Below are 25,704 nucleotides of genomic sequence, written 5' to 3' on the forward strand. Positions count from 1 at the left end.
CTCCATCTGTCAGTGACGTTGTTAAACCAACAGATCTGGAGTCACAGTGAGCATAGTGGCATTTGCTCACAGCGTCATATTTGACAGCAGTTTGTGAACATGCAAAATCAGATTAATTTGGAATTTACTGCCAGAACAAGAGGGAATTCATCAATCATGCCTTCTCCGTCAGACAGCAGGCTGTGTATATAATATATGTAGAACATAACAATTACAGCATGCCACATTTGTAACCACAGTAATGAGTCGTACCAGTGCTGATTCATAATTAGTCTATTTAACTTACTTTACTCGTGTCACGAAGCATTATGGGTAGATTTGTACCCCACTTCGACATTAATTTAAGACTAACCAATCTCCTAACCATGATAGCAGAATTGTTGCAACAGCAAAGAGAGAAACGCGTCACCCTGGCTGGCTACAATAAGAGTTAGAAGAGACAACCGAGGATTAGAGCTCCCAGAACGCAAGGTGACAACTTCAAACTGTTCATTTACAATAATATAACACTGAGAAAAGCAGCAAATTCTCACATTTAAGAAACTGAAAGCAGAGAGTTTTGGCATCGTTCCTTAATAACTGATTTAACTGATTAATCAATTATCAAAATTGCTCAAGATTAATTTCCTGTTATCAACTAAGATAATGTTTAGATGATATCTTTACACTGTTGCTGGAAAATGTTTTCTCAAACAATGGATTAATTGTTAGTCTACATAACATCAGAAAATAGTGAAAAATGGCCATCACATTTTTCCTACAAGATGATGTCTTAAAAAAGCTTGTTTCTTCTGACTAATAGTCTAAAACCCAAACATAATTAATTTACTAGCACAAAAGATAACGGAAATTTGCAAGTCCTCACATTTATGAAGCTGGAACCAATTATTTTTGGCATTCTTGAAAAATGATGTAAACGATTGCTGATGATTCAGTTGCGATTCATTGTTTAGTTATATACCATTATATAAGTAGGGTAATACATACATATTTGATAGATTATGTGAAAAAACTTTTTGCTTACTACTTTCAAATTCAGTATAATGAAATATTCAACCGAAATACAGAAAGAGGACCAAGTTGAAGCATTGCTTCAACTTGTCCCAAAGCCTGACATTTTATATATTTTTGAAAATCAGATTCACCAGTTGCTAAGTTAAATAGCGGAGTATTTGGGCACAGCAGACAGATGCAGTCACAGCCTGGTGGCCAGGCCTGACTGGCAGCTCCACCACAGCTGACAAAAGCTTTCTGCCTCTGGAGAGCTCTGAGCCCTCTAGCACGTGCTGCCTGCCTCCGTCTCCTCCGGCTGGGTGGCTGCCTGATGAGAGTCTCGCCTCGCTCACATCCTCCTGCTGACTAAAGCCACTAGACTAGCACGCTCGGTTTCACCATTCTGATGGCCCTCAGCTTCTAAATCCACTGCTAGGATTGAACTGGATCACCTCAAATCTAAAAGCTTGAGGTACATGAAAACAAAAACTGAAAAAAAATGTGGTGATTCGGAATGTATGCCTGGAAATCGTGACTTCATAAATCTTCTCATCAGGACAGATGTCTCCTGCAGGCTCACATTCACAACATCTTCCCACCCTCACTGGGCAAATCTAGTCTCCCCTGTGAGCAGCAGCATAAACACTGAAACCGAGCTAATGCATGCAGCATTTTAATTAATACTCAAAGGTCTCTTTGGAGTTGGGCTAGAAAAAGACGGCAAAATCATTTACAGACCTACCTGTCACTGAGCCGGAGAGAGAGAGAGAAGTGGCACAACACACACACACACACACACACACACACACACACACACACACACACACACTTTAAGGGGTGTTACAGAGTCAACGCATCGGTACGCATACGCGTCCGCAAGGCTACGCATCACTACGCTTCGGCCTCCATTATGCGTCGATGCGTAGCAAAATGTGTCGTCCTAGTTTTTGTTACGCGACGCGCCGATGCACGCAATACTATGCGTTGTCGGTGGGGGCGACATTGCAAGTATTGTACATTAATTCAAGTATAGTAGAGAATCAACTGGACCCCCTTCAATTTGCCTATAGGCCACACAGGGGCACAGAGGATGCAGCTCTTACTCTCGTAAATCAAATAGCTAAACATTTGCAAAAACCAAAATCGCTTCATCGGGTTCTTTTTGTTGATTTTACTTCTGCTTTTAATACTATGCAAATTGACATTCTTTTAGAACAACTTTATAGGATGAATGTGAATGGCGGGCTCATTCACTGGATTAGAAGTTTATGAAGTTTATTAATGAATGGGGTTTACTCAGATGAGCTTGTTATAAATACTGGAGCACCACAAGGCTGTGTGTTGTCTCCTCTGTTGTTTTCTATTTATATAAATGAAATGACTGTGCACAGCACTAATGTAAGTTTACTTAAATATGCTGATGACATGGCCGTGGTAGGACTTCTCACAGAAAATAATGCAGCACATGAGGAAGCTTACTTTAGCCAAGTCACTTTACTGCAGGACTGGTGTCAGACTGTTAAATTGGAAATTAATGTGACTAAAACAAAAGAACTTATAATACAAACGAAACTGAGAGAGGCCAGTAACTTAAACCCTGTTGTACTTAACAGCCGGCCTGTGGAAGTAGTTGAAAATTTCAAGTATTTGGGTACAATCATTGATCGCACTTTAAGTTTTAATGTTAACTCAGAGAGTATTTTTAAGAGAGCTAACCAATGAGGTTCTTGAGATGGCATATAGGGGCCTAGTAGAAAGTATTTTACAGTTTTCATATAACTGCCTGGTATGGTAATCGGAATGTGAAAGACAAAAACAAGCTTTCCAAAAAATTGTTAATATTGCAGGGAAGGTGATTGGCAAGTCACAAAGGCAGCTTGGGGATATATTTGATAATGCGGTACTCAGGAAGGCCAGACAGATATCAGCAGATACCCTACACCCACTAAACTTGGAGTTTGAGTTGCTTCCATCTGGCCGTAGATTCAGGGTTCCAAGGGCGAGTCGGAACATTTATAAGAGATCTTTTATTCCTCATGCCATACATGAACTTAACTTAAAATGTTAAATGTGTTGATGGTAGATCGAAACCTACCTTATCTTAACTGCTTGCACTGTTTTCCATTCCTGTTGTTGTATGTTGATGGTATTACAGTTGTACTGTTAACTGTGTGTATTTTCATGTAATTTTATATTGGTGTCATTGATGTTGGAGAAGTCAAAGACAAATGTCCACTGAGGTGGACAATAAAGTCTAATCAATCAATCAATCAATCAGTATATTATGTTTACAGAAGAAGGTCTGAATACAATAGTGGGCGAAGAGGAAAAATTATGCCAGCTTATACGTATATATCCGCATTTATATGATAGTTCATCACAATTACACTCCAATAAAATAGCGTTGGAAAATGCCTGGAGAGAGGTTGCAACCGCGATGCACCAGAGACACAAACTCCCCATCCTGATCTCTTTATCTGTTTAAAGGGCGAACATACCACCGCCTATTTTTTTGCCGCCGATGTAAAATTAGCAATAGGATGCACTCCTCTTCAGTTGCCATTTTGATCTGAATATCACCAGACTCTACTTCCCCCTGTTGCGTGAGCGGTGTATTGCATTTCATGCATCGCCCGTGACGCTTGCGTCCACTGTTTAAACTAGGAAAGGGAGCGCGTCGCTTGCTCAAGTCGCTTGCTCAAGTCACTTGCTCAAGTCGCTTGCTCGCCTTGACTCTGTAACGGCCCTTAGGATAGACTGATCTTTGGCTTAGATCTATGGCTACATATCACAGGTTGTGGTAAAAAAAAGGTGAATGTAAGAAGAGAATGAAGAGGCTTTTTTGGGTTATGTGGTGGATTCAAATGACTTTGTATTACACAAACACATAAAATAACCAACTGATTTTCATATTCCTCCCTGGCTGCTGTTATCATTTGGTGCAGAGGCCATTAGAATAGTGCGGGGCAGAGACTGGCATTAAACAACATATGGGGACAATATTAAATAAACAGATGCTATCTGTCTGCTGAGCTTAAGATGGGAGGACATGGCTGGAAAAAGCGAGGGTAACAAGAGATCTCAGTCCTTTCAGGCCTCATCACAACCAGGCCGTGGCATGATGCAGGAAATGATCGTCTCACATTTACTATTCATACGTTATAGGCCTTATTCATGACGATATTAATCTCACTACAGTCGTAACACATTGTACTATACTAGACTGAAATAGAGCAAAAACACCCTCTAACCCAACGATTCCATCCTGACCTTCTAAGCACCAGTTATGTAAAAGAATATTTATATATTGATAGTGCAACATGAAAGAAATTTATATTCATAGATTTTGTCAGTCATTATTATTCTTTGTCTTACTTCTATTTTGGGGATAATAATGCACTAACTTTTGGAACCACAGTTCAATAATTTGGGGAATACAAACAGGAAGTAGAATATAATGTGTGTGGACTAGGGCTGAACAATTTGGGGGAAAACATCTAATTGTGATTTTTCTGCCAAATATTGCGATTATGATTTGATTTGCGATTTTATTTTGCTAAATTTAGCTAAAGTTCAATATTCCCTGTGTAACAGATAGACTAACGCTATTCTTATGCAAGGATGAGAACAATATTTCTATTAATACGCAGTCAAACAAAATATATATATAAACATAATATTTATCACAAAAGCTAAAACTGTAATAATAAAATAAACAAACAATTCCAATAAAAAAATCTGTTCTTTCCTGTAAACCAAAATGTCTGCTCTGCCTCAGCTCAACAGCAGCATACATGTTAAATAAAGTTATACAACATAAATGAAAATAGGACATTTCTGTAAACAATCTGTGATATGTAACATTATTCCAGCATTTATCTTATGAAAAAACACTAAATATAATAATAAAAAGAGGACCACAACATTCAACTAAATATTCACATTTGATTCATCGCAGTCTTCAACATTAGCTGATCACATTCTTTCAAATGTCGATTTCGATTTGAAAAGGATTCATCATTCAGCCCTTGTGTAGATTACAACTTTTTAGCCTATATCTGTTTACATTTTGTCAAATTGGCAGCATAAAAATATGCTGAATTAGCTATTAGTACAGGAGATCCTGTTGTAATGTACCAATGGATGAACAGACAACTATCACTGGATTCCTTTGACAGTGTAGAAAACCTAAAAACGTGATGATTGGAGTGTTTTTTCCCCCTATGACATCAGATGTAATGGTATCCTCAGAAAAGTGTAAGTGACACTGAAGTTTCAAATGTGTGTATCATGTCTCTGTGTATAGATTTGACTGAGTTATGACTCAGAGTATGAATTGTGATGCAAATTGCAGCAATTGGGCACTTAGGATTTCAAAGTACCTAAACTGCCTCCATGAGATGCATGTTATTGCTGCAGTGCTGCTGCTGCTGCTGAGACTGTTAACTGTGCTGATAAGTTAACCAAATCAGTAATAACTAACTTTGTGTTATTTTTATACACCTGTCCCTTTCATGTCAGGTGGTATCTTTGCCTCACGTCTCTGCCCCCTTTAACTCAACAATAATTTTCATTTCCTAATTTCACTGTGTTAAGGGACACTTTGGGTCCAGAAATACTAATAATGGACTTCAAAATGTAGAGGCACCATTGCATTCACCAGGAGCTAATCATCCCTGCCTTTTTTATCAATGAACAGATGAATTTATATTCCCACCATTGAGACACTGATAAGGGAAGTTGTTTGGTAGAAAGCTGTTATAATAACTCTGCTTCCCAGCCGAGTCCACAGCCAACTTTGCCCAAATATAAGCCTGTTCCACAGCAATTTGTGACAAAGAGATGTTTAAAGAAACATCAATGCATCATGAAGATTCAGCGGCTTAACAACACAAAGACGTTAGCCCAAACAGTCAGTGTGAAATGTCTGGCTCTGTAATCTTTCATGACTTACGAATGTAGAAATATAAGAGGATACAGCAGCAGCAGCAACTGTGAAAGCACAGCATCACAGCGCTAACACAGACAATTTAATCCACACACAATGAGCCATTCAAATCTCATTACAGCGCAGTACTTTTACTAACACTGAAAAATTTTATCCTTTTCTTCCTTTTTTGCAGGGTTAGCAGGATGAAGTAAGACCAAACAAGACAGATCTTTGTAGCAACACTGATAATATGATAAAAAAAACAATAACTAAAACTAACTAACAAGCTGAACAATCATTTTGAAAATGTTCAACCCTCTCCAGCTCTCAATGCTGTGCAACTCTCTCAAAGCAAAAATGTGATATTCTGGGAAATATTCTTACTTGCTTTCTGGCAGAGAGTTAGATGAGAAGCTACTGCCAGCAGCTGGTTAGCTTAGCTTAGCACAACGACTGGAAACAGCTAGCCTGGCTCCATCAAAAGGTAACAAAATCTACCATATTTAACCGCAATTCCCTATTCCTTTAATAAACTTCCATTCCTGGTGATAGAGAGCAAGCTTTAAAGTGCCCATATTATGAAAAAAACACTTTTTCTGGGATTTGGGGTGTTCTTTTGTGTCTCTGGTGCTTCCACACACATACAAACTTTGAAAAAAATCCATCCATGCTGTTTTGAGAGAGATACGGTTTCTGAATGTGTCCTGCTTTCAGTCTCCTAGTGAGCTGTTCAAAATCGGCTCGGACTGTGACGTCACAGTCCGAAATGAGCTGGCTAACCACAACCGTTAGCTCGTAGCGTTAGCATTAGCATGCTAACGCTAATGCTAACGCTAGCATGCTACGTCGTTCTCAATAGCAAAGCACTGCTACAACACACACAAGTTCACCATAATCTACAAAAGAACTACTTCCATGTGTGCCCTCATTTAGAAGTCTCCCAGCTAATCCTGCCTTGTAACTGACCAAAGTTGGAGAAACAGGCTTTCTTTTACTGTCTCTAGAGTTAGCAAGATGACATGCTCTACATCTGAACTACTGAGCATGTGCGAGTGCAATCAAAGATAGTAGTGAAGAAGAAGATGAAAAGAGGTCTCACTCTGTATCTAAAACAGAAACCAGGTGAAAAGAGGATCTGCAGCAGTGAGAGAGAGCTGTGCAGTACAACAAAAATATGGTGTTTTTTGAAAATTAAACCATGTAAACCTATTCTGGTAAAACCTTAAAATACAGTTATGAACCTGAAAATGAGCATAATATGGGCGCTTTAATTAAAGATGTTTATACTGAAGAGGAAAAAAAAGTCAAGTTCAAGAGGTGAGGGAAAAGGAGGCATGGCTTGGATCAAGAACTGAGGCCGTCTTTAGAGACTGCTGTAGATGATTTAAAGGCAGGGCCAGATCACTACTTGGGCTTTAGAAGGACCATGAGGCTGCAGGAAAGTATTAACTCTACTGGCCTGACAGCAAGCCTGATTGACAATTTTATACCTGATGGAAATGTATTTTCCAACTTACAGGTGTTTTTAATTGAAATAAACAACCCCTCAAATTAAAATAGAGATACTGTACAGTCTGACAAGGTAATGTTCAGGTTTTGGTCAAATAGTATCAAGTACTTCTTACTTGAAGCAAAACAAAAGTTACGTCTTATGTATTCTTCACATTCAGTGCTCACATATGCTGATGGTATATCACTGTGTTCAGGGTAATCTACTTGTGTATTTTTGTACACAATGCACAGGCTTATAACACTACATTCCCTCAATAAAGAGCCTGAGTGCGCACGCACGCACGCACACACGCACGCACGCACGTATATGAGAAGGAGGGCAGAATAAGCATTGTGAGATTTATTTTTGATTCCTTTTTTATTACTATATAAAGTAGATACTTTGTGCCTATAAAGCAATAATACTGCAGGGTTCATTTTCTGTGTGTCTACAGACGCGTGCAAAGACCTCTATAAGTGCCGTAATATTCTGGTTTTAGAAGAACGAGTGAGATTAGGCTGCTTTAGAGAACAGGGTTAGAAATAGTGATTGCTTGAGGGCCCACAGTGCTCCTAATGTTATTTTGTTCAAAAGGTTTCCGTTTTAACACTGACTACGTTTACATGCAGCCAATAACCCGTTCAAAACCGGAATATTAGCAATAGCACGGCCATGTAAACACCGGCAAAAACCCGAATATGCTCATATTCCGGTTTTTAAAAACCCGAATATGCTACCTGGGTTACCCCTTGTCTAACCCGAAATTTTGGTCATGTAAACGCGTATCGGCATATCCCCATCAAAAGGAACATTGATTTGTGTTCTGCGCATGTTCGATTCGCAAGGAATCTTGGTCTTTTGAGTAGAGGAACTTCTTGTATGCACCAGAAAACCTAGTTATATATATATATATATATATATATATATATATATATATATATATATATATATATATATATATATATATATATATATATATATATATAGTTATATATATATATATATATATATATATAGTTATATATAGTTATATATATATATAGTTATATATAGTTATATATATATATAATTATATATATTTATATATATATATATATATATATATATATGTCAATGCCAGAAAACCTGCTGTGCGCATACCAGAAGTAAACAAAAAGTAGAGGTAAACATGGCGAGAACGGCTGCACAGCACCACACTTTTGGCGGGGCGAGGAAACCAATTTCTTGATTAGTGTGGTGAAAAGCATGAATATAATGTCTTTTGTTGACCGGCAAGAAGTACCGAGATAGTGAGATTTATAAGAAGGTGACCCAAAAGTTATTGCGTCTTAAGTTTGTCCGTAGGCTACGTCCAGACGCTAACCGTGCATCGCCGTTTACGTCGGGATATCGCCAATTGATTACAAATGCCATGTATACGCTCTCTGCTCACGCATGTAAACGGGTTATTCCGAATGTTTCAGAAACCCGAATAGTGACCTTAACCCGACCATAACCCGAAAATTGACAGCTTGTAAACGTAGTCATTCATGTTGGCTAAAAATGTCTATCGTTCGTGTATGCAATTTCATTGCAATCCCACCCCCACCCCCACCCCACACACACACACACACACACACACACACACACACACACACACACACACACAACACAACCCCACCCTCTCCCCCCCAGTTGCTAGTAGCCAAAGGAAAACACGGAGAAAAAGGATTATAAAAACATGATGGACTCTTCAGAAGAGGTCACTATCTTCACTTGAGTTTCTGCACGCGAAAGTCGCCAGACGCCCCAATCTTCTGAACATAGTCATACTGAGAAATCCAGAAAGAGTTGTGTGGAGCTGATAGTCTTAATTAGCTTTGTAGCAACTCATTTGGTAATGGCTTGAATGTAACGGATGTTTATTAATATCAAAAAGTTACACACTAAAGCTTGAAGGTGTAGGTTTCACTATCAAAGGAAAGATGATCAACAGACACAAAAATGATCATTAGAGATAAAATATTCACTCGCTGAGCCTGCCGTAGCACCTACCTGATATGTGTTGTCAAAGCTGTCATACATGAACCGTGTGATCAGAGACGTCTTTCCAACTGCAAGAGAAGAAAAAGACAGAATGCATTAAATGAAAGACAAGAGGCTTTGTCTTCCTCTTTACAGACACTCAATAAATAAAGGTAACAGCAGGATTGGTGGTTATGGTTTCAGTCATGGCTGTCACTGCTGCCCAGGGAGCTCATTACTGTTTGTGGGGGTGACCAGGAGGTCAGCAGTGGCATCAGGTCCAGATGTAATTGCAATGCTGCTGCCGCTACTGGCACTATTTCTGTTCCCTAACCACGCAAATTTCACTTTTAATATATTCAATGGGGAGAACAGGGTGATGAGATGCAAAGATGCAAACTAATTTTTACTGAACGAAATATATATATACACATACACACTTAAACAAACCAATCTATGATAACTGTAATATATACATATATACATATATATATATATATATATATATATAAAAAAAATAGGGCATTTTCGGTTTTCGGCCGAAATACTTTTATCACCGAAACAATACGGCCGAAATGTTGTGATGACGCAAACAGAAACCGCGACCTGCACGTGTGTCAGTACCCGATCCATTCCACCTGCAAAGCGTCTCCTAGGCAACGAGGTTGAGACGGACCACGGAGTGAAAAAAAAGTGCTCTTAGAGTCTGTCAGCGCACGTTTCACTGAGATCTATTCGGATCCTCTGCACTTCATCGCGACTGTACTTGATCCGCGTTATAAAGACCATTACTTGGATGCGGAAATAAAGCAGGGCGCACGAGAAATGATCCAGGCCGCCATGGATGCGGAGAACCCGCGTGGAGACGGAGACGGAGCAGCGCCCAGCGCAGGAGGAGATCAGAGCGCAGAAACAAAGACTTGTCTCTCTGCACCAGATGAGGGGCATGCACCCTCGTTGTCTGATATGTTCAGTGAAATCCTGCAAGAAAGTGCCTCAAATAATAATAATAATAATAATAATAATAACAATAGGTAAGCTATTCTGTTCTTAGGCTACTGTATACTGTATGTGACTATCAGATTGTAGCCATATTTCTGCTAGATATTTTTTTAATTAAACTTTAATATTAATTTATACAATTGCAATGCCTTGATTTTAGTAAAGTTAGTACACAGTCATAGCCATAAATGCAATGGTACTAATAATTGGCTTAATTTCTTTCGGTGTTTCGATTTTCGATCTTGGTGTCCTCTTTTTCGGTTTTCGGTTTTCAGCCAAGAATTTTCATTTCGGTGCATCCCTACCACCTAGCCAACAAACTGATTAATTAAGTCTAATAAAATTACATCTGGTTGGTTTTAAAGGTCTGGAAACCTTATTCTCTGTTCTCTCCGTTTTTCTTATTCACAATGAGAGAATTCTCTATTTCTCTTTTTGTCCATGCTTTTCTCAATGGTTTAAAGTGGGCAGAGTGATGTCATGTATGTATTTCCATGCACTAATCACAGAGTGGCGACATTAGAAATAATACAATTTGATGAGGTGATTTATGTTTATTTGACTTTTATTGTGGCTTATTTAGTAGCGAATATTACATTTTTTGAAGAATTTTTTATATATATACTGATGGTAACACTATTGATAGGTCACCTCTAAAATAAAGTGATTGAATGTGTTCTTGAGCCATTTACTTATATATGTAATAAATCCTAAAATGATGACAAATATGTATGAAATTATAGACCTGTGTCTTTGCTACCTCAATTTTCTAAAATACTTGAAAAATGTAAATAGACTTGAGTTTATTAAGCTATGAGTTATCGAGTGACCATCAATATGGGTTTTGAAGCAATCAATTGACATCTTTAGCTGTGATGGAATTTGTGGATAATATACATCAGTAGATAGGAAACAACACACTATTGGTGTATTTGTTGATTTATGTTAAACGGTTGACACAATCGATCCTCATTCCTTACTTCTGCAGAAATTGTCACACAAAATTGGTTAAAAAGTTTTTTATATAATAAGTGTCAATATGTAACAATAATACTGAATCTTAACCAAGAAGAGTAACCTTTGGTGTTACCCCATCTTCAGTATTGGGAACAAAGTTATTTATTTAAATGATATTTGTACAGTATCAAATAAGTTGAAATGTGCTACGTTTGCAGATGATAAATATATTTTATACAGAGGAGGACATGGAGGAATAATTAAAAACAGTAGAAAGGGAATTGATAATGTTTAAAAATAGTTTGATATTAATTAGTTATAGTATTGATGATATTACTAATAAGTTATCACTAGGCTTGAACTGGTGTAAAAAAAGTTAAAACCGGACTGATATTTATAATTTGTCAGAAGCAGACATAGTGACAAATGCTGGTTCAACATGTTAACATGTTAGCCTCATACACTGGACCGAATTGGGAAATGAAACGGAATTTAAAAAGGCAGGGTTGGTAACATTTTCCAATATACACTTTTTTACATATTGTTTGAAATGGTCTTTACACCCAGACAGTAATAAATAACATATGGGCTCTGAAAAAGGAGCAAAAAAGAACCAATCTCTGTACTGCTCTAATCTAATAATCCAACACTGGAAAGAACCAATGAAATGCCTCCTTGCCGCGCTGCGCGTACTCTACCCCTCCCGTGTACGAGCCTGAGCTAGTTTTTCATTGCCACTGGAGTTGATGCAAGTCTACTGGAGAATGGAGGTGAAAACTCAGCAAAAGGTGCCACTGCTGCCGTTAATTGCAACTGCGTGCCCTGCTAAAAAGGCAAAGAAAAAGAAAGACTGAAGCTGAAAAAGCGGCAACTAAAAAGGCTGCAGATACAACTCGAGGACAAACTAGAGTAAACTTTTCAGCGATAGCGACAGCTGACTGTGGTCAAGCCAGCTGTCTCTTGTAGTAAAATCAGCCGACACTAAAATTATAATGCACCCGTATACTGATAGTAATGGTAAATGCTCAGATCGAGGCATGGAGCGGACAGGAGCTAGCTACGAAGCTGAGGGAGTTAATTCAATAATGAATTCATCATTTTAGGAGCATAAGGTATGATATACCAGAATTAATCACTTCTGAAAGAAGGTTGTTGAGACATGGTTCACTCTTTGATAGATGGCGTATATGGTTTTCAGATTTTTTTTATCCTCAGTGGTTTTGTTAATAAGGAAAATGGGGAAGCCAGCGGAAATCAATCGCATCCTCTTCTTATCTCCATTTAGCAGCAGTGCAGATGGTTGACTGAGAGCCAGTATCTTATATCAATAAAACTCCAGTGGAACAGATCCAAAGTGCTCCAGTTAAGTCTAATCAGCCTGTAAACACTGGCCACGCCCTGGATGGGGCTGACTACCACTTCACTGACATTTCATCTTCAGAAGTCTACTCATCTACATATCCCCCCGGTGCAACATACAACATTGTTTTTTGTGCAGCTCCATTCCAGAATGTTATTACATATTTGTGAAATTTAAATTAATTATCAATGTGAAAGAAATGTACTATGACTGAGTCTTCAAAATTTGCAAGCACAGGCACACTCTGTAAACATAATCTGTCTTTAATTCACAGTTCATCAAATGGGCACCCAAATACAATTGTTTACAGAAAGAGTTTTAATCAGGCAGATTAATTACATGTGTCTGTGCCCTCACTTGGTTTCCATATCTGCAAGACAGGATTTGATGCTCAGCTACTGATTATGCTAATGATCTCATGCTAATTCATCAATACATAATCTAGTTTACTTAGTTCCAGAGCTGTCCTACTTTAGACAGTTACATGCTATTTTATCTAGTTCTACTAACTCAGTCATGGTCTATTTGGAATTAAAACTCCATCATGACTCATCTACTAAAGTCCAATTCTGTATGCGTGACAGAGCTATAGTAGAAGTGGTACTCAGCATTTAAAAAGTATAAAAGGGTGGTAAAAAAGTGTAAGGAATGTTTTTCTGCTCTAATGTAAGCCGCTAACACTAACATGCCTGGCTAACTAGTTACGTACAGTGACCTAGTGTTACTTCCAAGGCCAAGAGTTAGCATATCATTAGCCAACTACATTATTATGTATTATGTTGACATAACCACTGTGCTCCTACTAACCACGGCGATATGGCGGTATATACCGTGCAATGGTAGCAATGTGTAACTGGAGACTGTAACTGTTCAGTTCACTGAGAATTGTTTGCCTGGGGCATATGCTCCAAGTCACAGGTTTTTAAAATCGCTTTTCTCAACACTAGGAAAGTTTTCCAAATATAAAAAGTCCATGTCTGCCCCAATCACGTTGCCAGCTGCCTGGTTACGGAATTTGGGCATACATGGAGGAAAGTGAAGTTGTAAATACAGAACAGGAGGCATCCCAAACTTTAAAAAATAAACTTGAACATATTGTTCCAATTTGTATTTAAGCTGAAGTTACATGATTACCAGACATTTGCACATTGAATTTCATCAACTGCAGCTCTACACATTGACAATATTGACTTTACAGTATGAGATTTAGTTACTATTTTCCACCGTGAATATTTGTTCGGCACAGCATGCCTTCACATGAGTGGTTGTTAGGACAGGCCACATTAGAACGGAGAGTCTGATCCAACGCCCTTGTTGCTGACTCATCCTCGGAGGAGGACACTAGGCAACATGAGACAGCACTCTCTATGCCTCTCAGTCACTGCTGAAAGAAGAAAATCTGAAGAGACACCCACATTCCTTCCCCAGAGAGGGAGACTAGCACAATTTGATTTCACTTGGAAGTATGTATAAAAAACAGTATAATGATACACATTGAATTACATGGCTAAGTACTAGAGGGAAACATTAACATGCCCTTTAATGTCCTGATCCAACCTACAGTATTCTCAAAATCTTAAAAAGGTTGAACTGAGTGTGGTATTCAATTTTTTTCTGTCAATATCTTAAGATCTAAATCCAGGTCTGTTTATGTGAATGTATTTACTGGGGTGAAAGCAAGAAGGTTAGTTACGCTTGTGGCTGCAATAATTTAGTGAATTTTCTGCTAGAAGAGAAATGATTAGCAAGGCAGATTTTTGATTACATTTCAGAATTATCTATGCATTTCTGAACATTTCCCCTTAATAAGCTTTATATCCTTTTTGCCATTAACACTGAACACTATTTTAGAGATTATGATGGGATGCAAATGATAAGCTTTAGTCAGACATAAAAGTAAAATGCGAAGCAGCAACAGAGATAACATAGCAATAACCTCTTTTCATTTAGGTTGTGTGTAGAGGTGTGTTCTCACAGGGCATTGGGCTTACAGAGAAAACTGGAGCTTATTCAATTTCAAAGGGAAGGAAACATTAAACTACAGGAAGCTAAGATTAATGAGTGTTAAAATGGACTAATACCATCTTTTAATGAAACAGTTTGTACAAAAACAATGTCCTATAATCCCCATATTAAGTAAGTTAAGTAAGTTTAGCGAGTACTCATCACAAACATGAAAAAGGTAGATAAAAAGGTTGACTGGTTTGGTATTAAACTACATAATGGTACATATCCCCTTCGGTGTGAAAGCAATGATGCAACATATATTGATAGCACCCGGTTTTGTGATTCCAGGCCATCTGTGCAAATGTCTGATCTGGACATTTAGGTTATTCAAACTAGCTTTTTCGTCAATGTCTGGCACCTATTGATTACCGTCACACTCTAATTAAAGTGTACAAGTTCCTCTTGTGCAAATGGCCCCATTAATGACAGGAGAAAGCTGTCCACAATTCACAACTTGTCTTCTGAAAACAGCAGACTAATTCACCCAAACCAGCTACATGTAGCGCTCATCATCCAAGCTAACCTGCGCCTGTTAATAAAGACCCAGTGGGCTTATTTTAACAACGGCTCATTCAAGTACTGATCTGCTACTGGACTCAAAGGAGGAGCTCAAAATGAGTATGCTAATGTGTTCCTCTTTTGTTAACGTAATTAGTGACTGTGGAGGGCCGGGACACATGGTTTGTTGTGATTTCTTGATAATGTCCTGATTAAGATCCCTGCCTTGAACAACATGACCCCTATTCAATTTTACCTGCTTTTGCTGCAAGTTTACATTGTAGTGCTGGAACAGCATATCGTTTTATTTAAATGGCTGTGGTAACTTTAGAGAAGTTTTTCTTTTCTTTTACGTAGCTGCAGTAGGGGTTAGAGAGGATGAATTCATGAGGTTACATAAGGCATTTAAATCTTTAACATCCTAGTGCAGCGATGTATGTGAACTCAACGACATCATATTCCATTAAGACCTGCAGTTAGAAGAAGTCCACATGCTGGCATGAAAAATAGACAGCACCATCTGATGGGATTGTCTAATGTTAAAAGACATCAAGACTTGTACGACTAATACTGTTTGTGTTATATGCAAATGTAGTTGCATTGGGGGAAAAAAAAAGTTTTAAAAGCCCCATCATAGAACATCTTCAACATGTTGAAAGGATTGCTCCAGCGATGTAGTATCGCACAGACTGTACTGTATTGAGACAGATTTTTTTTTAAATTGTCAAAATCAATGCAGCACAGGCAAGGATATCCTGACATTAAGTCCCTAGTATAGGTCAAGCTCCAAAAACAGCAACAATGCAACTCATTGGCACCTTTTATTATATCTTATACACCTGTAAAATGCCTTCATCCTTTAAACTCCATGGCCCCAGTTTACAAAACTGGTTTTCTGTCAAATATTTGAAGTCTCAAGCCTAAATGCCTGCACACCCCAGGAATGATAACAGCTCAATTTCGGAGCAAAATCTATTAATTCCAATGGAATCTTGGCAATCAGAGGATCCACTCGAGGATGCAAAATTAGCCTGCTTAAATGTTCCGCATACCGTTGAGCTTTGGGGAATTTGACACGTAAATGTGTGCTGTTGACCAACAGCAAGCCGTCTTTGCAGTGCTGAGCTTTTAGTGGAATGAGAGCAGGAGAGACGAATTTACTAACTGACCGTTAGCAAACTTATTAGCTACCTCCTCAATTATTTCTCATAGAACTATATAAATACAATGTACTGTTCTTGAACTATTACCACACTTCTTAAGCTATCAGTTATGCAGTCGTCTTATACAGCTTAATAAATAGTAACAGATAGGGCAAACCTGCGTGGTGGATTTCCAATTATAGGCATGGTTTTAATGAAGTCTCTACTTGGTATGATGCTTCAAAGACTTAGTGGAGTGAGTTAGCAACATGAGGGCCAATTAACGGAGAGGACTGAGCACCTGCTGCTGCACAACCTGTACTTTCACCAGCAGGGTTCTGCTGAGCACAGTCAGCAGACACCTCATCAAGGCATCCCTTAAGAGATCAAAATGCAATTTTACGGCATGTTAAAGGCCCTGTAAAGTTGGGCTCACATTAGTCTCTGCCATTTGTGAACTATGCAACCATAAAATGAGTTAGTTAAGGAATCTCTCACCTTTACACCTACATAATCAGTGACAAAAAAACAAACGTGTAACAAATATGCTAACGAAATTGATAAATACCTACGAGATATCACAAGAACTGGAGATAATTGTATTGAATGGATGTGATTGAAATAGAAAAACTCACACACTTAATGACAAAATCAAGACCGTAGCTTTTTTCAGACTTATCAGGACATTTGCAAATAGGATTTACAGAAGGGTCTAAAATAAACTTTAGAACTTTTTCCAAGTGAAGTTTAAGAAGGGGATGTTTCTTTCCTTAAGGAATAGTCCTGCAATCACACACACACACACACACACACACACACACACACACACACACACACACACACACACACACACACACACACACACACACACACACACACACACACACACACACACACACACACACACACACACACACACACACAACTTCCCCTGTAAATGCCAAGGTGCCCTTAAGCAAGGAACCGACCCCCAAAACTGCTCCAAGAGTGCGGTGCCATGACCCTGCGCGACCCTCTGAATCACGTGTGTTTATGAAGAGTGGTACGTATAAGATACACTCCAACTGCCAATTACATGTACTTTGTGGATTGACAAATAAAGCTCTCTCTTAAATAAACTTCCAAATACCACTTCTTACTGAGCTCTATAAAGCTGAAAACAAACTAAGTTGCCCATCCAGCCCTGCAGCTGTGTGCCAAGCAGCCAGGTAAAACGCTGCTGATCACCTGGCGGTAGGCTTCATGGAATACCCTTGAGGACTTGGCAGCCAATCAGAGCATGGCAGTGCTTTCTGCGGGCCTGACTCCCACTCACAAGGAGATGGATAAAAATAAAACAGTATGTGTCATGCCTTGCCTTTGCACGACACCGGGATGAGAGCTGGGCACATTGGAGAGAGGCAGATATCTAATATTTATCAATGAGTGAAGAAACAGAGAAAAGTAAGTGGTTATTCATGATTGTCCTTGCTGAGGAAGGCAAGCACAGAGACCTGGAGAAGATACAGAACAGTGTGAGAGATATGGACTCCTGTATCTGTGTACTTGTTTATTCATAGTCACAGCAGCTGGCATACAGAACCCAACAGAACAGTGAACCATGGATTAATTGCAAAGTTTAACCATAATAATAATAGTGTGAAATCAATTTTTACTGTCGCTGTTATTTAAAGTAGGCCGATAAATGTCTATGGAGGGTTGCCGTGAAAAGATACAGGCACACAAATGGAGTGTCAGTTGGTAGTTGAGTTACCCGACAATAGGGGGCTAAAGCCGGGGTTGGGTACCAAACCACTATGCTAATATGGCACCAGTGCCTAAACGACCGGTCTCTACCGAACGGAATAGCAACGCGGAGTTCAGTGCCTCATTTCGGTGAGTTTTTAATGCCTGCGCTGCTCTCTGATGCTCCGAAACAGACGTAGAGGCAACAGAGGCATCACTGCTTGTGGCGATAGTTAACACTAACGTTACACTTAGCAGCAGGTAATATTAGCCTACCGTCAGCTAGTAGCTGGATTACACACGGTTAAAATGTTGACAGCTAAACGGCGGTCATGGACTGAAGAAAATTTGCAATATGAACCAGGAAACATCCATTTACCAATTCCTCTGAATAATGTATGAACATGCTTTCAAACTCAACAATGGCTGAGTCTCCTGTGCACACATAAAGCACTCAGAAAGCCATTTCAGCCCTTATGCTGGGGCTGTCCAATGAGACATTTGATGTTACTAAAAGGAATAGTAACACACACACACACACACACACACTACACAGTAAAAGCACAATTACATACTCACCAAGGTGTGACACCAGCTTTAATATATGACCTCTTGTGGTGTTTGTGATTGCCTTGGGAAAGGGGATAGAAGTCATATGTCTACTGTTTGAGGCCAGAGGGCTTGAGACAGACCAAGCTGACGTTTTAATGTTTAAATTAGATTCCATTCTCACGGGGCAGAGGCCAGTTGGAGAAATTAAGACAGCATCCTCTCAGAAAAAGAGGACACCGCTTTCAGTTCAGTCTTACAGTACAGTATTCTAATATTCTCAGATATGCTCTATGTTCTCAGTGTTGACCACAGCAGTGGGGTTATCAAAGTAAATAAAACTGAAATATGTAGTGCATCAAAAATCTGATTAGAGAAATTACAAAGAGGTGTTGAAAGTGTTCAATACACTAGGGTTGGGTACCGAACCCGGTACTTTTACCGGTACCGAACGAAAGATTATTTGTTGGGGCTTTTCCCTTTATTTTTGAAAGTGGATAGACCAGAAAGGGGGAGAGAGACGGGGGATGACACGCAGCAAAGGGCAGCAGGTCGACCTCGAACCCTGCGCCGCTGCAGGACTCAGCCAACATGGGGCGAACACTCTTACTGGGTGAGCTAGAGGCCGTCCCTGCGATATGATATTATTGGCGAGGCGAAAGCAGTCGCGGTGCTGTTGACGTTACACTTCCTGTGAGACGAGCAGGCACAACAATGGTTTCGGTGCCCTGGTGACTGACTGACAGGCTGAGGATGTAAGGCAAGGCAACTTTATTTCTACAGCACCTTTCAGCAACAAGGCAATTCAAAGTGCTTTACATAAAACATTAAAGAGCAATTAAAAACGGTCATGATGAAAATAAAACCGGCTAAAAAAAGAATAATATACAAATACAAGAATACAAGTTTAATAATTATTCAATTTAATAGGTTGTAGGGACGGTTTTGGGAGGAGATAGGGAGGGGTTTTATTTTTATTTAATTTCTGTCAGTGTAAAATATTCTGAATAAATAACAGAATGTTCAGATAAATAGGTTTGGAATTATATTTACAACTGAAATAATTCTTTTTGTAACAGACCGAGGGGAAAGTACCGAAAAAAGTACCGTTGGGTACCGGAACCGAATTTGAGGTACCGGTATAGCTACTGGTATTGGTTCAGCTGCGAATGGTACCCAACCCTACAATACACACTGTTGAATACGTTGTGCCAAGCTCTCATCATCCACGGCTCGGGGAAGAGAGCAGAGGGGCTATTTCACACAGCAAATGCTAAATATCTAATACATGTGATTATTGTTTACGCTAGCAAGTAAATTGAGATGACATAGGTCACGATCCTGGTGGCTACCAACTCGGCTAACAATTTCCTGGGGGAAACCCTGTGATAAGTATTTCTACACTTTACGACTAGTGTAGTAAATATTAATAATAGGCTGAATTTGAGCATTAAATATTAAAATATATTTAGAATATTGAAAATGATTGACAGCTCTACTTGTTATGACCAGTTAAGAAAATTGTTAATTTTAAGTCAATCAATTCAATTACACATGTGAATATCCCAGTCATTTATATATGGTCAAAATGATCAACTGGGACTTAAGTGAAGTGCAGTATAATCAAGTTCAGCAGAAAAGAGCTATGACATATTTGTACATCGGCATGGAACCAGCAGTCTAACAAAATATAGTTGTGATATTTGTATGGAGCAGTCACGATGGGCCCAGCAAAGAGATGCTGCCTCAAGGCTGAACTCACGCTATGAAATCGTAGCTTGTTTGCCTTTGGATCTTTGTTCCACAGTAGAAACAAAACTAGCACTGTAACTATTGTTTTTGGAATCAAAGCTTGCCTTTGCTCCAAGGCTAAAATATCCCACAGCTACAGGAATGTGTGGGACAAAGTACTCATCTAAACAGGCATCAACTTCTAAAGAGTCATTAAACTAAATTAAACATTTAACTAAAGATTTAAACAGGGCCTGGAGATGACTTCCTGTCCATCAAAGGATGCTGACAGGATAAGCAGTACAAAAAAAATAAAAAAAAAAAAGTTTGTGGAAAGACAGAAATACATATGATTAAAAAGAACAAAATCTAATGTAACACCACAAAAATAGCAGTCACTAAATACACTGACATCATGAGCAGTCCTACAATGCTGCAGTCCCACGGCATCTCTGCCACCTGTCTGGTAGTGATTCATTTCTGAGATAAAACCCTCCCTACTATGGTAAACTGAAGTGATGAATGTTCAGCTTCCCTTCACTCCATAAATCCCAGCAGGACCTTCTGCATGGTACTCACAATGGAATCTCAATGAGACAATATATTCTTACAGTCACATCTACGGCACTGAACAGTGCACATTCAAAACATTAACTAACTAATATCATCTTGACACAACTCATCAATAAATAAAAACACAGCTAAACATCTATTTCAAGACTACAGCAGGCTGGATGCAGGCTAAAGCAGCCCCATGATGAGGGCTCATCTGGGGAGCTGGGGAAAGGGTAAACACTGACGGAGACCTGCTGAACTCAGTCAAGTGTCACATCCCATGCTGGGTAAATGACAGCCTTCCTGCACAGCGGGGATTTTATTCACAGAGCCGTTCTATTTGAGCAAGGGGGATTATGTTTAAGTGGTGTGGTTCTCTCTCTCTCTCTCTCTCTCTCTCTCTCTCTCTCTCTCTCTCTCTCTCTCTCTCTCTCTCTCTCTCTCTCTCTCTCTCTCTCTCTCTCTCTCTCTCTCTCTCTCACATTAAGCAAGAGCCCAATCTATTTCAAAGACACAATTTAGAGAGAATGGTCTGCAGTAGTCTCTGCAGCTGAAAGATATGAGGTACTTTAAAAATCTGTTCCTGAAGTTTTTCCTCTAACAAGCAGGGTAAGAAGTTACATGTGTAATAAGACCAGTACCCACTTTTTAACTATATTATTCTTGCTCTTTGTAAAACTGTGTCATCAGATATTGCTTCCAAAATCTTTTCACTAGCACACAAGCGGGTGGAACTGAATCAGACAGTTTCTCTACATCACTGCATGGGCAGCAGACAGATTTGAAATCCTATTTTATTGTGGGCAGCGTGTATAACTGAGGCTATGCTCTCCCATGGGCCTTTGGGAACACGCCCACTCAGCTGTGCAGCATATGTATAGCGCTACCGTCTCTCTGCTTGGTATTCCTTGGCTGCAGACCAGTTCTTGCAGAATTGAAATCCCCTCTTAATAAGTAAGACAATGTTAAGTTTCATTATAAAAAAGTACTTACAGTGATCAATATTATTTTTAGGCCCCTCAATTTTTCTGAAAATCTTAAAGGATGTGCTCTATACGCACTGTGAAATGTGTCGCAACAGGAGATTTAGCAGATGAGGATTAAGGTTCTCATCTTGTCCCAAATGAAGTCCAACAGTATGAATGTTGTACAGGAATTATGTACAGAAGTTGAAACAAGGCTAATAGTCCACAGCCATGCTAGCTTCTCTGTGAGGTTGTACTTAGGCACAGCACTGCTTCAAGCTAAATAAAAATGTCAGCACGCTAACATGTTCAAAATGACAACGCTTTTCAACTGTCTGAGGCAAGTCATCCAGTGGAGATTTACCCACGGATACGGAGCCATTCGTCTGCATGTATGGCAGTACACAGAAAATCAGCAAACTTTCCCTTACGTTACAAGTTAGCTCGGTTGGCAGAGTGCTGAACAAGAGATTTTTTTGGCGACCAAAATGTTCCAATTAACTTAGATTAAATGAAAACACACAATGAGAGGGTCAATGATTAAGACGAAAACGTGGACTACATCCAAAAACATGTTCACAGCTATTTTATTGTACACAGTGCCATGGTTAGCATTGCTAAGCCTCTGTCCTGATTGACAGGTCAGCGGTTTTAACCATAATTTACAAATTAATATCATGCTATATTAAAGACTTGAAACTAGCGATTGAGACCATAAACTCTTTATGAAAATGTTAATTAAGGTAATAAATCAAGTGAGAAATTGTGCTTTGTTTATTTTTGTACTACAGTATATTTTTGGGTTGGATTTTTGACACGCTCGCTGCCACGCCACACCACGCCACCGCCTCCCACTCCCCTCAACCTTTTTTTATTTAACCAGGAAGAGACTCATTGAGATTAAAAATCTCTTTTTCAAGAGTGTCCTGGCCAAAGCAGGCAGCAGTACAACCACACACACAGTACATGCAAATACAAAATACACAAAAAACAAAACAACTGAAACAGCAAATCCCTCAAAGTCAACCAGAATCCTAAACACATCAGGTAAAACATCTGCAGCCAGATGTGGCTGCCTCCAAGTCAAACAACATCCTCTTAAAAGCGACCAATGAGACTAGTTCAGTAAGTTTCATGGATTTCTGTAACTTGCTAGTCTTTCCATCCATGGCTTTGAGGCAACAACACATGTCTTGGAGCATGTGTGTTTTTTTTTTGTTTTTCCGTTTTTGGCCATGCTCAAGGCATGCCATCTAGTCTGAGTCTGCGTCTGAGTCCAGATGAACTGAATACCTAACAACCACGAGGTTTACCAGTTTTAAGTAAACGCAACATTTAGTCCCGTCTGTTTTGTTTTTCCGACAACAGCATTGATATTCCGTCCGGTAGATACCGGGCACCGTGCCATATTAGCACCGGATTTTAACATGCGCCGTTAACGTGAACAGAAAATTGCGTTGCCTGTATGTTTTAACGGCAAACACGTGTCTGGACCAAAGTGGGTGGAGTGTCTGAGCGGCCTTGCCATCCCTAGATGGCATGCCTTGAGCATGGCCAAAAACAGGCTGTAAAGACACACAAAAAAAAACCAAAAAAAAAAACACACACATGCTCCAAGACATGTGTTGTTGTCTCAAAGCCATGGATGGAAAGACTAGCCTGGCACGTTGCTGGGATTGATGCCTTATGATCAATTACACACATTAGTGAGCAGCTGAGCCGATCAATATCAGATCAAAGCTGTCAGGGAGTCGTTTTCCCGAATCCATCAGAGAAGAAGAACACTTGCCGGGAACACGGAACATGATGTGAAATGAAAGAGATGACCAGTTATCTTTAGACACAGCTAGATTATCAAATGTTACAGCAGCAGAGATGCTGCTCAGGGAATGTAGGCTGGACTTCAATCTTCAAGTCTTCAAGTCAATATCGACAGCCTTTCTTTAATCCCTCATTCAAAGAAAATCCTTCAAGTTGAAGGTCTGGTAACTCTATTTTACTCCAAAGCTTGTTGGCTGTGTCATGGGATTCAGTTTAAGGGGCCATCCACACGGAAACGTTTTTTTGTGCAAACGCACGTTTTGCATCGTTTGGGCCGACCGTCCAGACAAATCCTGTAAACGCACTGCCTGAAAACGCACTTTTTTTGAAACCTGGTCTCAGGGTGAAAAAATCCGAAAACGGCTCTCGTTTGGCTTCGTATGGATGGTGAATACGGATCCGTATCGATGATGTCATCGCCACACCCCTCTTTTACACCCTCTCCCACGGCCGCTGACGCACACAACTGCGTTGAAGCTAAGCGAGCACATCTAACCCTAACCCCATCTCCATGGTCGAACCAGCTCACTTCATCTAAATACTCTGCTCCCTGACCCTTCCCTCTGGATTCTACACAAGATATATTGCTAACGTTATGTAGCCAACGTTAAACATCGCTAAAGTAGCTGACCGCTCCAGCAGCGAAGTAACGTTAACGTTAGCTGCTATGGCTATCTGTTTATAAAGTGGAAGTAGATAACTTATCAACTAGCTAGCTAATCTGTCTGCTTATAAACTCCTTGAACGGATTATAGTAACTTTTACCACGGTTTATCGTAGAAAGGCTACTGCAAGAAAAACGTATAGATTATTAAAAAGACATCATTCATGGATCATTGATGTTTGTTTGACTGCCGATGTTAGAGCTAGCTAACGTTAGCGCGCTAACATCAGCAATCATGCAAAATAAAAAGCAATCCAACAGCACATTATACAATGTAGCTAAACAAAGACACGTTTTCTTGCGGCAGCCTTTATAAAATGAGCAGTGGTGAAAGGTATTATAGTCCACGGATGTATTAAGAGAACGTTATAATCTAGTCATGTTATAATGGGAAGTGGAAGTGACTATGCTCTTCTTCTCCGTTTTTGGTGAATTTCTGTAGCAGAAACAGCGCCGCCTATAGGCCTGGCATATGAAGTAGCGCGTTGAGTCATTTACAAGTGGATTCGTTTGGACGCAACTTTTCTTGATACGAATCCAGGGAAGACGGGTAAAAAAAAAGATCGTTTTGGTACGTGTGGACGGGGCCTAAGTGGAATGTGATGATGTTGGGACAGCCAGACCCTTAAAAGAACAGATATTATGAAGGTAGAATTGAGATTCAAACCTGTACGTATTTAGCGGTAGCATCCTTTCACTTAATGAAAGGTTCCTCATTAGTGAAGGAGAGCTGATGAGGTTCAGCAGAAGAGAGCTTACCAGTCAGCCCTGTGACCTGCCCCACTCTGCTCCACCCTTCACCTGAGGCTCTCTACACAGCATGACATGCTCTGGCACAGAACGAGGACAGATTTAGTTTGAAATCATTATCAGGATATTGTGGTTTTGGTGTCTTCTAGAATTGAATTTGCCAAACCCCTATGGAAATGATGTTGCAATGTGTCGTTTCATGGGTGTGGCATCATATTATCCTGGCTCGTTTTCCACACAGCACCAAACCAAGCTTGTGTGTGGTACTGCAGCAGTGAAAACATGCATTTACTCAACTGCTCAAAATTACTTTCAAGCATGCACTTCAAACCCTTGTGTTTTCCTCCCGTCGACCATGCACTAGTTGTCCTCCCGGGTCAAAATGAACCCGGTCTGTTTTGCCAGTTTATAAAGCATGAAGTATAAATTATCACCCAATTCTGTGTTACATCTTCTTAGTCAACTTCTTTCCAACCTATTACCACTAGTTTTACACTTATTTTTTAATATATGGTCAAAACAATCTCATTTATATAAAATTATACCTAATTTCTGAGTC

The 25,704-nt window shown here is 39.5% G+C and overlaps 1 protein-coding gene across 2 annotated transcripts in view; it reads right to left on the bottom strand.

Moving 5' to 3' along the window:
* The window catches only part of rab6ba (RAB6B, member RAS oncogene family a), a 59,999-nt gene that overhangs the window by 28,973 nt on the left and 5,322 nt on the right, over nt 1-25,704 (bottom strand). For both annotated transcript variants that reach the window (XM_039810861.1, XM_039810862.1), the window contains exon 2: nt 9,450-9,508. In XM_039810861.1, coding sequence (XP_039666795.1) covers nt 9,450-9,508 — 59 coding nt within the window. The remainder of the gene's footprint in view (nt 1-9,449; nt 9,509-25,704) is intronic.

The sequence above is a fragment of the Perca fluviatilis genome, chromosome 9 (genome assembly GCF_010015445.1).
Source record: "Perca fluviatilis chromosome 9, GENO_Pfluv_1.0, whole genome shotgun sequence".
In the NCBI taxonomy this organism is placed as follows: domain Eukaryota; kingdom Metazoa; phylum Chordata; class Actinopteri; order Perciformes; family Percidae; genus Perca; species Perca fluviatilis.